The sequence below is a fragment of the Hesperophylax consimilis genome, chromosome 26 (genome assembly GCF_061612785.1).
Source record: "Hesperophylax consimilis isolate HC1 chromosome 26, BYU_Hcon_1.0, whole genome shotgun sequence".
In the NCBI taxonomy this organism is placed as follows: domain Eukaryota; kingdom Metazoa; phylum Arthropoda; class Insecta; order Trichoptera; family Limnephilidae; genus Hesperophylax; species Hesperophylax consimilis.
In genome coordinates this window covers 28,305,771-28,320,187 of record NC_142861.1, presented here as the reverse complement: position 1 = coordinate 28,320,187, position 14,417 = coordinate 28,305,771, and the positions used below count along the sequence as shown (strand labels likewise).

The 14,417-nt window shown below is 35.1% G+C and overlaps 1 protein-coding gene across 40 annotated transcripts in view; it reads right to left on the bottom strand.

Annotated features, from left to right (window-relative positions):
* Positions 1 to 14,417, bottom strand: part of LOC149411379 (inter-alpha-trypsin inhibitor heavy chain H4-like) — a 54,640-nt gene that overhangs the window by 1,387 nt on the left and 38,836 nt on the right. Inside the window, exons 16-22 of one of the 40 annotated variants that reach the window (XM_089647243.1) lie at positions 14,188 to 14,238; positions 12,778 to 12,936; positions 11,117 to 11,209; positions 9,202 to 9,279; positions 7,687 to 7,803; positions 975 to 1,465; positions 326 to 486 (exon numbers count right to left, since the gene is read on the bottom strand). In XM_089647243.1, the coding sequence (XP_089503369.1) occupies positions 326 to 486; positions 975 to 1,465; positions 7,687 to 7,803; positions 9,202 to 9,279; positions 11,117 to 11,209; positions 12,778 to 12,936; positions 14,188 to 14,238 (1,150 nt within the window). Of the gene's footprint in view, positions 1 to 325; positions 487 to 974; positions 1,466 to 2,033; positions 2,070 to 4,230; positions 4,336 to 5,769; positions 5,908 to 7,686; positions 7,804 to 9,201; positions 9,280 to 11,116; positions 11,210 to 12,777; positions 12,937 to 14,187; positions 14,239 to 14,417 lie in introns of all 40 variants that reach the window. The other 39 variants (XM_089647254.1, XM_089647247.1, XM_089647260.1 and 36 more) reach the window with 39 other exon arrangements.

Below are 14,417 nucleotides of genomic sequence, written 5' to 3'. Positions count from 1 at the left end.
CTGAAGTTTTCACACTTAACACGTTAACCGCCATGTCAGCCACCGGTGGCCGACGTGTCAAACCTCACTTTGACTTGCCGTTTTGCGCTGTCGGCAGCGCGCTGCTTACAAAATGCTATTTAAATATATTCTATTAAATTAAACCTAAAAATGCAAAAACATTTTTTTTACATTTAAAAAAAAACGATATTGGCGGTCAACGTGTTAAGATCATTAGTTTTTAAGTCCCCTTGGACTGAAAACCGTTATGTGAAGATGCATTTTGAGAGTCGTTTCAATCACCACACAAAGTGTTGGTATTATAAAAAAAGAGTAAGATAAGTACCCATCGCCAGCATCGCATGCGCGTGCCAGGAAAGAGGGCAGATCCTTGAAGACTGTGCTGAGATCCGTGCAGTCGGTAAGGTAACGGCAGGTGCCGGGGACTCCCTCGGCAAACTGGCAGGGGGGCTCAACGGGGGACGAGTCCACAGTCGAGGGCGTTGTCTGGGAAACATATTACAACAATATTATTTCCCCCATAATGATCTCTAAGAATGGGATAAATGTAACTCAATAGAAGGAATAAATACATATTAAAATAATGGTTAAGTTATGTTTATCAACCACTTGACAGGTTCACGGCCAGCCTTGGACAGTGAAGGTTTGAAAAACTCTGATGTTCATTTTATTATTTCAATTTTCTTTCATTTGTTTCATTCAAGCACAAGGGCAGTAAATAAACAACACGTCGCGACAATTGCCGGATGAACACTGAGCAATGAAAGTTATTTTGACGCCAATTTGCCGGGTGTGGAGTTTCTCAAAAAATTCAAGTGTAGCAAGAATAGAAGATATATATAATAAACTGGCAGGTTGAAGTTATGTCAGGTTTCTAAACTCGGGTGGCCACCCACCCTTATCCTTGGGCATTAGAAACTAGAGGTAGATAGTAAAAATCTCTACAAAGTGACTAATAATAAAATTGTACTCACCGACTTATTCTTCAGCAAGTACTTCTTTGCTGGTTTGGTGGGAGTAGAAGGAACAGAGAAAGCGTCTTCTCCGGCCACCAAGTACTGCTGCAGCCAAGGGAATGCTTCTAGATTGTAAGACTTCAGTCTGTCGGTTGGACTGTCAGCCTTTGTAGGGTTGGCTGGTTCACTCTTGGTAGGAATATTCTTTTCTGTAGTCTGTACTGTCGGCAGCTGCTGTCTAGGCGTTGTAACAGGAGGCAGATGCTGGGCAATACCAGAATCTGTAGAAGTTGTAAAGCTTTCAGTTTTTTCTTCTTCATCATAGGAAAGACTATCAGGTTCTGAATAACTGTTTGAGTTTGAAAGCGTATCGAATGATGCTTGTGGTGCTCCAGCTCCTACAGAAGATCCACCAAAGGAATATCCCGATCCGCCAAGTTGACCTGATGCAGAGGAACCTGATATGGCTCCAAAGGAACTTGGTGGTCGTGGCGGAGGAACGAAGCTCACTACAAATAAACATATTCATATAACCAAACCGCAGGCGTTAAGTGTTAAGTTTTCAGCCTGAATTGTGTCTAAGTTAAGTGCTAAGGATTAATTAAAACCCTTTCAAATAAATCTACTTGAATTTAATATTTAAGATTCATTAAATGATATCATTGAGATACATTTAATAAGAATAAGTTTTTCCAATGAAATATTGAGGCTTGAGAAAACAAGTAATTTATTGTTACTTTATAGAAATTTCAAATAATAAAATTAACACATTACTCTTTTCAAAGATATAATTACATATCCTCGCCATACAGCCAAAAATATTTACTCTCATTTACCATATATTTGTGATAGCAAAAATGCTTTTGATTTAGTGTATTTATGTCACTCATTAAAAATCATATATTTTTCCATATAAGAAAATTAATTAATTTGGAACAAAGTTACACAAAAAATTACTTTAAGTTTTCAATTTTGGTTGTATTTCGACAATACATAACCCTAATTTATTTGAATGAAGCAATCAGATATGAGACAAATTTAGCGGGATTGAGAGAGAGTATAAATGACTTGACTTACATTTCCTCACTGGAAACATGGTCGTGTATACACGATCTTTGGAAAGAAAACAGGTTCATGGAATGAGTTGTCAGGTTGACACGATAAAAAGGGGGGAATACATATATAATATTAGCTTAAATATAATAAAATGAATTAGTTTATTATTAATATTGCTTTTTTAAAACAGCAGTCCTCGATTTTATGACATAATTAGTTACTGAACAAACTCGGTACTCGAATAATCATAAATCACACCCATAAAACATCTAACATCAAATTATTGTACAAAAAACATAAAATAAAGCCTAATTCATCCTAGTCCGAGTTGTAAAAATCATTTAAATTAAGACAACTATAATAAATGAAGTTTTATGTATTATCATAAGTCGAGGTCTGCTGTATTTAAGTGAAAGTTCTTTTATACAAGACTGTTCTTCATGATAAAAGCGGCCCCATATCAATAAGTCCAGTCAAACAAACGGGACAAACAGTCATTGAGCTTAGCTAAGTTTAATATAGTAGCCCTAGAGAGGTCATACGTACACCATCGACGATCAACATCTTCCTCTTTGTATGAAAACTAAAGATATTAGAACGATGATGTCACGGACAACCCCTCTCTGGAACTGCTTATGCATGTAATGAGGTTAATTGTATTGCGAAAGATCAAAACATTAATTCATTATTAAGAATAAATAGCTTAATTTAATTTCTATTTTTATGTACCAGTTAAATTACATTATACATATCATGGAGAGTATTTTAATAATATAAGCTTAGAGAAAATTAAATAAATTATTAGGATAGGAGAAGGTTAAAAGAGAGGAGAAAAAAAATGAAACCAAAACCAAAAGCAACAATTGATCTGGGTACCTACCTTACGTATCCAAAGAAACATTTTTTTTCAATAGGAAAGCAAATGAATTAAATAACACAATCCGACAAACCCATCATTCAATTCACCAAAAAGTGCAAAAAGATGTATTTAAATATTCTTCTAAACATAATGACCTGTAATTATTCAATGTTACCAAAAGAGAAAATCAATGGCCTTACCTACATAAAGAGAAAATGTAAATAAAAAATACTAATTTCGGTTAAGACTGTCTGTTACTTCGGTTCAATGTATTCTTCAATTTTTGCTTTGATTTTGAGTTTAATTTTCAAAATTGGATATGTTTTTTTTGGAGAATTCAGACAAGCGATAAAGTATGCACCTACTTTTAATAGAAAATTATTTTTAAATATCGTTTTCAAAATTGGAACTGATTTGTCAAGTGTTCAGACTATACTGTGGTTTTTGCCCTAGTATAATCAATAAACATTGTGTAATTTTACTAAGATAGATAATTGTATTTCATATGAAAAAGAGAAAGAGGATTTTGTGCAGTGTTACTCTGTAAATTCCACTAGCTAATTTCTAATGCTACATATAAATTTGCGAATCGAAGCGCGAGCCGAACCACAAAGTATGGGAAAGGAAGAAACCACAAGTGGCGCGAAATGCCGCTTTAGGTTGCTTCACTTCTTTCCCATAATTCATGGTTCGGCTCGTGCTTCGGTTCGCAAATGTATATGAAGCATTATGTTACAAGGCAACAATCCAGTTGCTCTGAATTTTAATATTCTAATGTTATATAAAGATAACAGTGAAGTGAACTATTCTATACAATAATTTAAAAAAATTGCCATAACAAAAAGACACTTCACTCATTCAGAATTTGTGTTATTATGTAATTGTTACTGTAGGTTACCAAATGCAGAAGAATTATGTAGTTGTGTGATGTTAAAAATAATACTAATTTAGCTTGAATCTCACGAAAGATTAATGAGATTGGTTAAGTACCTACCTACTCAGTTAATGTACTACACGGTGTTTTTGAAAAGGGACTTAGTCAATGACCATCGGGTGTTACGTAAATTTACGTTTTACGCATCACAGATCGTCACAATCTAGACATAAGTATCCAAGATAGAGAATCTAGACTCAAGAATAAGTATCCAGAGAGACAAAATCTAGGCATAAGTACCCAAGATAGACAATCTAGACTCGAGAGAGTAAGTATCCAAGTGAGAATCAATCTAGAAATGTAAGGCTCAAAGATGGACAGAGTCTAGAAATAGTTATTTCGTCTTCCATTATCCACTACTGTGCTCTGTACTAAGGGTGCTAGAAGAAACATTTAATATGTATCAGTGCATGTGTTTTTTGTACCAGGGTCTGCTCTATCGATGGGGCCGAATCTGTTGTAAAGGGCCAGCCCAACGCTGGAAGGCGGGAGGGATAAAAACTGCGGGCTGGAGTGTTGAGAGGCGTCTGCTGTAAATAGCACTCGTTGCGTTAACTGCGGCTGTCCATTCACCGGCCAGCACACATTACCAACTAACCTACTTTTAACCGCCACCATTTTAAATATTTTCTCCAGAAATAAAATGAAATTCAAATCTACAACTAGATGCACATTGAATTAATTTACTTCAGAACCTTCAAAATAATACATTTTACCGACTTACCGGATTCAAACTAACCAACAAATATTATAGAACGTGATAGTAATTATCTTTGCCAGATACATTTTACAATCATTAGAGTTCTTGTACCTAAACAAACTACCAATTCCACTATGGAGAGGGAGATCAAGAAGAAGTGTATAGTTTTAATTTCGAAATAGAAGACAGTGGGTCTGATTTTCAGAATAAATAGAAAACAATCCTATACTAATGAGAGATCTATCAACATTTTTGAAATAAACAAATAGACACCGTCTAGGAATGTCAGTATCCTAGACGGGAAAAGTCCAGACAGTTAAGAGTCAAAGATAGACACAATCTAGAAAAATAAGTACTTGTACAAGATGGACATGCATAGTTTTAAAGGTAAGTTAAGATACGTGCGCACCATCTATATAAATAAAAATGTAAATGTTCTTTTGTTTAAAATCTTAAATTTCCGAAAGTTTTCACCGATTGCTTTGAAATTTTGACACAACATTAATACGCATGTGTTTTCATATACCTATATTATACAGATTTATATTTGTATAGAGTATTATGCTTTATAGCGCTACCTTCTTTAGCCAACATTTGGGACAGCATTACAGTGTCGATCATCAGGGCAGATGTGTATTCGTGTGATTACACATCTGAGCTGATGATGGACACTGTAATGCTGTTCCAAACATTGGTTAAAGATGGAGGAAACGCAACACAACATAATACCCCAAAAATAAGACTTCAGAGATATTTACAATCTAGAATAAATACATTGATTTCTTAAATTGAATTTATGTGTGTATATATTGTATATTACATATATTATCTTAATCTATATACTCCTTATTTTCTTTTAAATTATATACTAATATTAATTTCTTCTATATTTCATACTTGATTTATTATTTTAATGTACTGTATATATAATCGACCACCACATCACGGGCATGTACCTAGTTTGGTGGTCTTAACAGAGCCAAAAATTGTTAAATAACCAAAAAAACACTGAATAAAGAAAATATAAAAAAAAAATTGTCAGTATTAAAGATAGACACTGTCAAAAAAATTATATGTCCATCTAGAAATGTAAATATTTATAATAGACATAGTCCAGAAAAGTAAGTATCGAAGAAGGACAAGGTCTATAAAATGTAAAAGGCACAGTAAGGAAAAGATCTATAAAAGCCTTATATTAGGCGAGAAGTGGTATCTTATATAAACATGCCCTAATCTTGTGGCTGTATTAAAGTAAATGACCGACCACTAGCTGGTCGACGTTCCCAGTTGTAGGCGATATCGGGCCGGCCCTGGCTCTGCTGGTCGCTGGAGGGGCCGAAGAAACCCACGGCGGCAGCTGGAGACAGCCACAGCGGCTGAGGTTTGCCGGGAAGGGCCACCGCTAGAATAACCCATCCATCAAACAAACACCCCGAATCTCATACTTGTTGTGCTGCATTGGAGACAATCATGCACATTATGGGTGAATTTCATACCACGTTTGATGCCTATGTATATGCGTTCAGTAAAACAAGTTCTTCCAAATTCTGCATGCCAAGACATTCCATATTTGGATGATCAACATTCATCAGGCAGCATATGGTAGGACCATACTTGCCATATTGGAGACAGTCATGCAACTTATACGATTTTGTTGGTTGCGTACGTAGAATCTACGTGCTTAAAACATTCCAAATTTGGATGATCACCAATTATAATGCAGTAGAACAAAAGCAAAGTATAACATTTAGTAGACAGCAAATGATGGCGCTGCAATTGTTTAAACGTGCTGCAAATAGTATATTTGCGGCACGTTCCAGAGTGGAAGATACTACCAGTATCGCCCTGGTGTAAGACCACCATTCAGAATTGAAACGTTGCTCCAAATGGCTTTAGCCGTGTTTAGTGACTAGATCTGAATAGCCAGGTACTTCCCCACCTTCCTCTTTCCCTTCCCCACTTACCTTCAGCCTCACAACATCCCCCAATTGGGGATGCCATAGTCTCACTGGCTCCAGACGGGAGCAGTTGGGACTCTTGTGAGGTATTCACTATAAAAAAAAAACGATTTTAAATGGCAACACCAAAATGGCTCATAGGAAGATGAAAGTGAATCTAAAAAACTTTAAAACAATTTAATGTTTAAACTTTTTTATTATTTAACGCTTTGCAAGGAAGATACATGGAAAGTAGTTTTTTTATGTATTTCTGAAATTTACGTATCAAAATAGCCAAGACGTTAAATCAAAATAAAACGAAATTTAATTCACAGATCAAAATAATAAAAAAAAGTTTTAAAAAATCGAGTTATGTTGTTTTCCCACCGGTGGAGGGTAATACACTTACGGGTTTGCGTAAGATGATGCAAAGTTGTTTTTTACATAACATTATACTCTATAATTTAGATAATCCTAGAGAAACTATTTAAGACACTAAATAATATCTATCAAATTACTCTCCTCTCTTCCCCTTCTACATAGAAACCCAAAGTTGAATCATCTTTATCTTTCATTCTATTCTATTCTAAGAATAAACCATAGAACAGAACCGTGCAAATGACAGTCGCTACGCGAAAGCCGCACAGTACAAAAATGTCTATGGTTATGTCGTTATGTCAAATAAAAAAGGATACAAATGGCGGGAATAAAATATATAGTAATATTTTTGAGTATTATATAAAATGAATTTCTCCGGAACATAAAATCGATGCAATACAAGGACAGAAACAAAATGATTCATCAGAAGTTAGAACGAAACTCGGCAGTATTGCGATTTGAAAGCTCATAGCCCACCCACGCTCGTGCGAATTCTGGCTGGATAAAATGTCTGTATTCAACCCCATTGTAATAGAATAAAAATAAAGTAAGTGTGAATGTGCAACAATTCCTTTCCATTAATTCTAACGGTTTCGTTATATGAAATAGTTCATATAGATAGATCCGTCAGGAGGGATCCCAGCTTTAGGTGTGAGGAATTGGAGGGAGACAGTCGGTTACCGGCGGGAATGGAGCCGGTTGAGACATTCCAAGCATTGTAGCACCAATGTTCATGATGATGCCCATTGAAGTTATTACAGCAGACTTACTGGCCAGCAGACAGACTGACTGGACCATCTAGCACTATTTACAAAGTTTGCTTGTGGCCGATGAGATGAATACAAATGTTATTTCAGTAGACTTACGCGGATAGGTGGGCGGTGAGTACGCAATCCGTGACATTGGCATAATCCTTCTACGCCCGCTAAAAGCAGTCACAACATTGGCAATTGCAGGTCTCTGATGGTGTGACCGGCTAGATACTATAAAAATATACATATACACTATAGTGATGGCCATTGAATGACTAATAAACCTGTACGACGAATGAGTGTCGGGAGGCCTAAGCTTTGGTGGCTGGACGGTGTGCATGACAATACGCAGCCTCAGGTAAAAGGAACTGTAGGGAAACAGCAGGAGGGCGACGTTTCTTGGAGGCAGCCAAGACTGTCCGAGGGTTCTAGCGCCAATAATGGATTGAATGACTGACATCTGTTCAATTAAGTATCTATAACGACATCCGATTTTGCTAACCAAGCTGCTGAAAAATAATAATATATTTTTTAAAGCTTATATATTACATATATAGAAACACACTTTACGAAGAAACCTCGATATTTTCTTTCGTTGTGGGGAAAAAAAGAGCGGTCAGTTTCCCCCGCGGCACCCTCACCCATTGTGCCTGCACCATTGTGTTATATCCAGAGATGTGCAAAATGGGTACCCAAAACCATTTGAAAAGCAAAATGGAAATGGGTCAAAACTTTTCCATTTGAAAATGCAAAATGCAAAATGGTTTTTAGAAATGCATTTCAAATGCAAAATCCCTATTTTCAAAATGCATTGAAAATGCAAAATGGTTTCTCAGGTCAAACAATTAAAATGATTAAAGAATTTTTAAACAATTTTGTAATTTAATAATGGACATCAATGTAGAACAAACATATTACATGATGGTAAATCCAAAAACACCACGACTACAGATTATGAAACCCCAAAAAATTTGCGCGGGACTAATGTTGCCAACGTAAAAACATAGAAACTGCTATGTAACATTTAATATTACAGCGTCATGGCCCCATGTTCAGTATTTGAATCAGTATGTTTTGTAATGGTATCACTCAATTGCCAGGGCCTACCAGGGAGCAACTTGACACATGGAAATTATCTCTCATAGCGAGGTTGAGGACCGACTGATATTTGGGGCTTATGAAAAAAAGATGAATGGAGATAGTAGGAAGAATGTTGCAAAAAAGCATTTAAAATGGAAAATGCATTGAGAAAAGCATTTAAAATGCAAAATGGTTTTTAGAAAAGCATTTAAAATGCAAAATGGAAAATACCCATTTTGCATTTTGCATTTCCATTTGAAATGGATTTATTTGAAATAAAGCACATCTCTGGTTATATCCCACTATCATTTATTTTTATATTTGTTGTTAAACTGCGCGGTCAAAAATTTATGGCGGATTATCGCAATAAAGAACTTAATATTATCAGTTTTGAAGTGTTTTGCATTATTTTTAATGTTAATATTATATAGTTAAAAAAGCGATAGTGTATTACTCTAGAAGAAAAAAACATAAAAACACACATGTTAGTTATTTATTAATACTGTTGTTTGCGATGCCCTCGTGATTGGATAACTTTAGTAGACTTACTATATGTTGACTGGGAGTACGCATGACCCAGTGAAAGTGGCATCGCTGGACTGTTGTAAAAGGGTTGCGGACCTTTCCCTAGAAATTGATAAGGGGAAACTATCAGCATGAAACAAAGCCTCCAATATTGTTCCAACCAGTAATCTGTTGGCTAAACATAAATTTCTAGAAATAAGAGGAATACTTCTGAAGGGAATGGATCATATTTTCCTCACTGAAAAAAATTACAAATTCGATTGGCAGCCAATTCTCAACTGAGCTAAATGTGACCAGCATTGTCCTTCAAGAATCAGTTAAGTTATCAGATGATTCACAACTGAGCTAAATGTGACCAGCATTGTCCTTCAAGAATCAGTTAAGTTATCAGATGATTCACAACTGAGCTAAATGTGACCAGCAGTGTCCTTCAAGAATCAGTTAAGTTCTCAGATGATTCTCAACTGAGCTAAATGTGACCAGCAGTGTCCTTCAAGAATCAGTTAAGTTCTCAGATGATTCTCAACTGAGCTAAATGTGACCAGCAGGTCCTTCAAGAATCAGTTAAGTTCTCAGATGATTCTCAACTGAGCTAAATGTGACCAGCAGTGTCCTTCAAGAATCAGTTAAGTTATCAGATGATTCTCAACTAAGCTAAATGTGACCAGCAGTGTCCTTTAAGAATCAGTTAAGTTATCAGAAAATACAAAATTCTTTGGCAAATCATGTATAAATCATGACCACGAACAAATAAAATAAAATATATCGATGGACAAAAGATTAGCTTCTAAAACTCAATATTAAAAAATGCAGTGTCTTATATATTGGAAAATCTAACTCTAAACTTGCAAAACCTATAAAAACAGTGACTTGACAACAAGACCTAGGCGTTACTATATCACAAGACTTGCAATTGGAACTGAAATCGCTGGGATCTTCAAAAGAGCAAATTCAATAACACACCTAAACACGAAAGCTTTCCTTGATCTAACACCAGACTGACTAGTAGGATACAGAGACAATTCACAAAGCACTTTGAAATACCTGCAATATGAACATAGACTCATGGAACTAAAATAACCAACATTAAAAGAAAAACGAGAAAGGAGTGAATTGATAAAGACTTGACAAAATATTATCTGGACATTTCAGATTTTTTTTTTTTTTTTTTTAAAAAGAAAGACAAACATTCCCGGGTTACGAATAACCCAACAATGTTTGAAAATCTCCTACTACCACCACAGAAAGCCGAAAATGTTGCTTGTGTTGTGATGGAGGACTTAGCCAGCCGAGGAATCGAACACGCGACGCTCGGGTGAGACCCAAGCGCTATGCCCACTCAACCACTGACCGGTCAGATGCACTGATATTCAAGAAATCTTCACCACCAACAGAAATAAACTTCCACAAAATATTATCGATGCTACCAATACAAATCAATTTAAAGCTCGATTGCATTCTCATTTGGAGAGGAATTGGCTTATTAAGAAATTAGACATGAGCGCATTAGCAGAATAATAGGGCGGTCAGTTTCTCCTGCAGAACCCTCACCCATCCCACCAGCACCATTGTGTTATTTAACACTCCACCACACTAGTAATGAATATGTATTTATAATTTATTTTTGTATTTTTTGTTAAACTGCCCAAACTCTTCTCCAGCAGGTCAGAACAATTGCATTTTGAACAAAAATTTATGACAGATTATCATAAAAAAGAGTTAATAAATTTATGTGTTAAAAGTGTTTTGCTTTACTTATAAATAATAATAATATTTGGATGATTTGCATAGCGCCGTTTTAATATTATGTAAGTATTTAAAAAAAAGAATAGCAATAGCGAGTGTTATTCCAGAAGAAAAATATCTTACAAGATGGGGTGAAACATACATTTTAATTTGTTTGCGAGCCCACAGGATTGGATATGTTTAGTAGACTTACATGCGTAGCTTGGCAAGCCAGATATTGACTGCGGGTATGCTTGACCCAGCGAAAATCGATCAACTGGATCACTCTGGTACATTGGCGAAGAAGCTGTATATAGATAATATAAGGCAAGTTGAAATTAGAAACAAATGAAATACATTATGATAATTACATGATAAAGACGAAAATGTCAGCCGATTTCTTTAGAAATTGATAAGGGAAAACTATAAGTGTTACGGATGTCTAGTTAGAGTTAGAGATTTTTTTGCACCATTGATAGAACAGTTCATTCTCGAATTTCCGAGGAAGAAAAAAGCCATTTTAGAGAAGATACACGTACCAATAGGTTTGAGGAAGAAGTGAATCTGGGAGAGATTATGTCGTAAGAGAAAACACAAAAGCCATTCCACAGCCGAGCTCTCGAGCATTCTTATGCTATTATTATATTATATTATGAAACATAACAAAGACCCATTCTAACACGAGAAACGTCAACAATACGGAGAAACGTCAACAATACGGAGAAACGTCAACAATACCGAGAAACGTCAACAAGTCCCATGCCGATCTGGACAGCCCAGACCGCATCGATGGAGGTGTGGGTTTGCATTGCGTGTGACAAGTGTGTTTTTAAAGCCTCTATTTCTTTAGAAAATGTATGGATTATAATTAGTACCAGATATTAATGTAATTAACGTACGTCTACGCAGTGTGTTTCTACCTTTACTAAGTTACTTATCGTTCATTGTCTTTGAACCGTCATCAAATAATCAGTGTTAGTTGTTAGTACAAATCCAAAATTAATTCGATTCCAAACTATAAATTCGGAGAAATGTAATATGAAATCTAGCCAAACCCAAGCCTGCGATTTTGTTTTTGCTGAATAATCTGCAGTCTAAAGTTATATTCTTATAGGATCCATAGTTAGAATAAAGAGTAAAACTAACCTAACCCAAGCCTGCGTTTGGTCTATGAAGATATGTTTTTGCTGATTTTCTTGATGAATCGTTTTCAGACCATCGTTCTTACCACAAGCTCGAAAATTCATTCTTTTCAGATCCATACAGAAAAGTACAAATCTAACCTAGTCTAAGCCTGCAATAGATATTATATAATTGAGTTGCTCAGGTGTAGACCATGTTAAGTGTCTCACAATTTTGATTGATTAAAAGGCTTTTAGTAATTATCAATATTAACACTAATTTCACTTTCAATATGCTTACCATATATTTTGCAATGGTAATTTTTCCTTTTTTGCACTTACTATATTTGGAAAATATGTACATATTTATATACATACTTGGTTCTTGTGTTCATGAAAAGAATTGTAACCAACATTTTTTTCCATTTTTCAAGTTTAATAATTTTGTTTCAAATCATATTACTGCAATGAACATAAATTTGTTTTGTCATATAACAAGAGTTTTATAAAAAATGAAAACCATTTTTAAATTTTTACTAATTAAGTTATTTTTATGCATCCAAACATTCTATATTAAAAAGGTGTACCTACCTCAAAAGTTGTTTTTGTCAGTTAACATGGTCTACACCCGAGTAACTCAATTCATGATTTGTCTGAAAGGTTTGCCAAAATGATAAGTAGTGTAGAATGATTTATGAGAGGAAGACAGCGTGCGATGCCCACAAAAGTTGTGTAGAAATGCGTGCTGACTTACGAGCGCTGCCTGGCGACATTAGGGGCTGAAGCATTCCTGGCATTCCCCGCAATACCGGGTAAGGCTGACTGGAGATGATTGAACTGTAACCATAACTACTAGGCATAATCTGCTGAGGCTGGGCAGGAACCATGTAGAAATCTTGGATATTCGGTGGTTCTATGCCAAGAGAGATGCAGGAATATAAGATTACTTCAAACAACCACATACCAGCTCTACAAATCAAATAATCCACTGCATTACCTTTGTACGTTATCACGCTATGCGATATCGCGCAAGAGTTCTGACTGCCCAGAGTATGTAGGGCTATAGCATTCCAAATTAAGGACTGTAAAAGGAGAACGAGAAGAGGAAGTACCTGGCTATTCAGATCTGGTCAGCTATTTCAAGCAATGTTTCAATTCGAAAAGTCACCACGGAGATAATGTGAGTCTCTTCTACTCTGGTATGAGTTTCGAATATTAATTTTTTAATTTATCTAAATTCAAAATTTTCCAATTTTTTTTTCAGTTCATCATAATATTTTTTGGTTAGAATCCGAGCACTACTTCTTCCATGTTTTTATAACTGTTTTGGTTAGTAACGTCATTAAATTAATGTATAAATTATTATCTACATCGATTAATATGTACATCATCTATAATTGAAAATGAACAAGATTAAATCGTCTAAAAGAAAAAACTATGCGAAAGTGCTACAGTAGAATAACTTAAGCATTACAAAAAAAATTGTAGAAGGAAATGCATAAATAATCTAGGAGGAAAACAGAAAAAAGAGGATTTAAAGAGAGTTTTAAATTGGACTGAATTTTGAGGTTACTATGACAACAAAATTTTGGGAAGCACACACCGAGATGTTGATGGCAATTTTTTTTTTAATATTCTTTATATTATCTTGGTAAGGAAATAAAAAGTTTATACAATTCAAACTCTGTAATAAGAGGTCGACATGTTATGGATTAATGTGATATGCATAGAAATAATGGCAGCAGTGTCATGCAATTAAAAAGATGCTTCACGTAGCGCAATTGAAATTGGTTTACAATAACTTGGTGCAAACATTTTAAAATTATAAAACACAGCCAGTAGCTACAGTTTTGGTAAGTTTAATAAATTAGAATTACTATTTTTTCAGTTATCAGCTTTTCTATAGTATTGACACTGTCATACTAAGTGATACTGTCAGTATTAATTGTACAACATGTTATACAACAATACCCCGAAAATAAATCACGATAATGGTAAGTTATACAATACGGTTTATATTTTGGACTGAAAAATGACCGACATAATGGAACCGCGTAAAATAAAGCTGTATTAATGGTGACTTGAATCTTGTCATAGTAAGCTCACAACCCGTCCTTATTTAGGCCGTAATATGAATGGATAGAAGAAAAGAAAGAATACTCACGAAGGAAGGAGTTAGCGACGAGTGGAAGTGCGTAGCCTGCACCGATTCTCGCTGAGAAAAGAAAGACCAAGATGTCAAGCCATAGTTGACGGAAGAAACTACGCATATTGAGATTGTAGATTGGATAAAGAATCCGTTTTAAGAAGACTTTTTTCAGGTTAGGTCTTGCGATATTGTCAGACAAATATTTTAAAAAGCAAAAAGACAATCATGTGCTTATTAGGTCTATT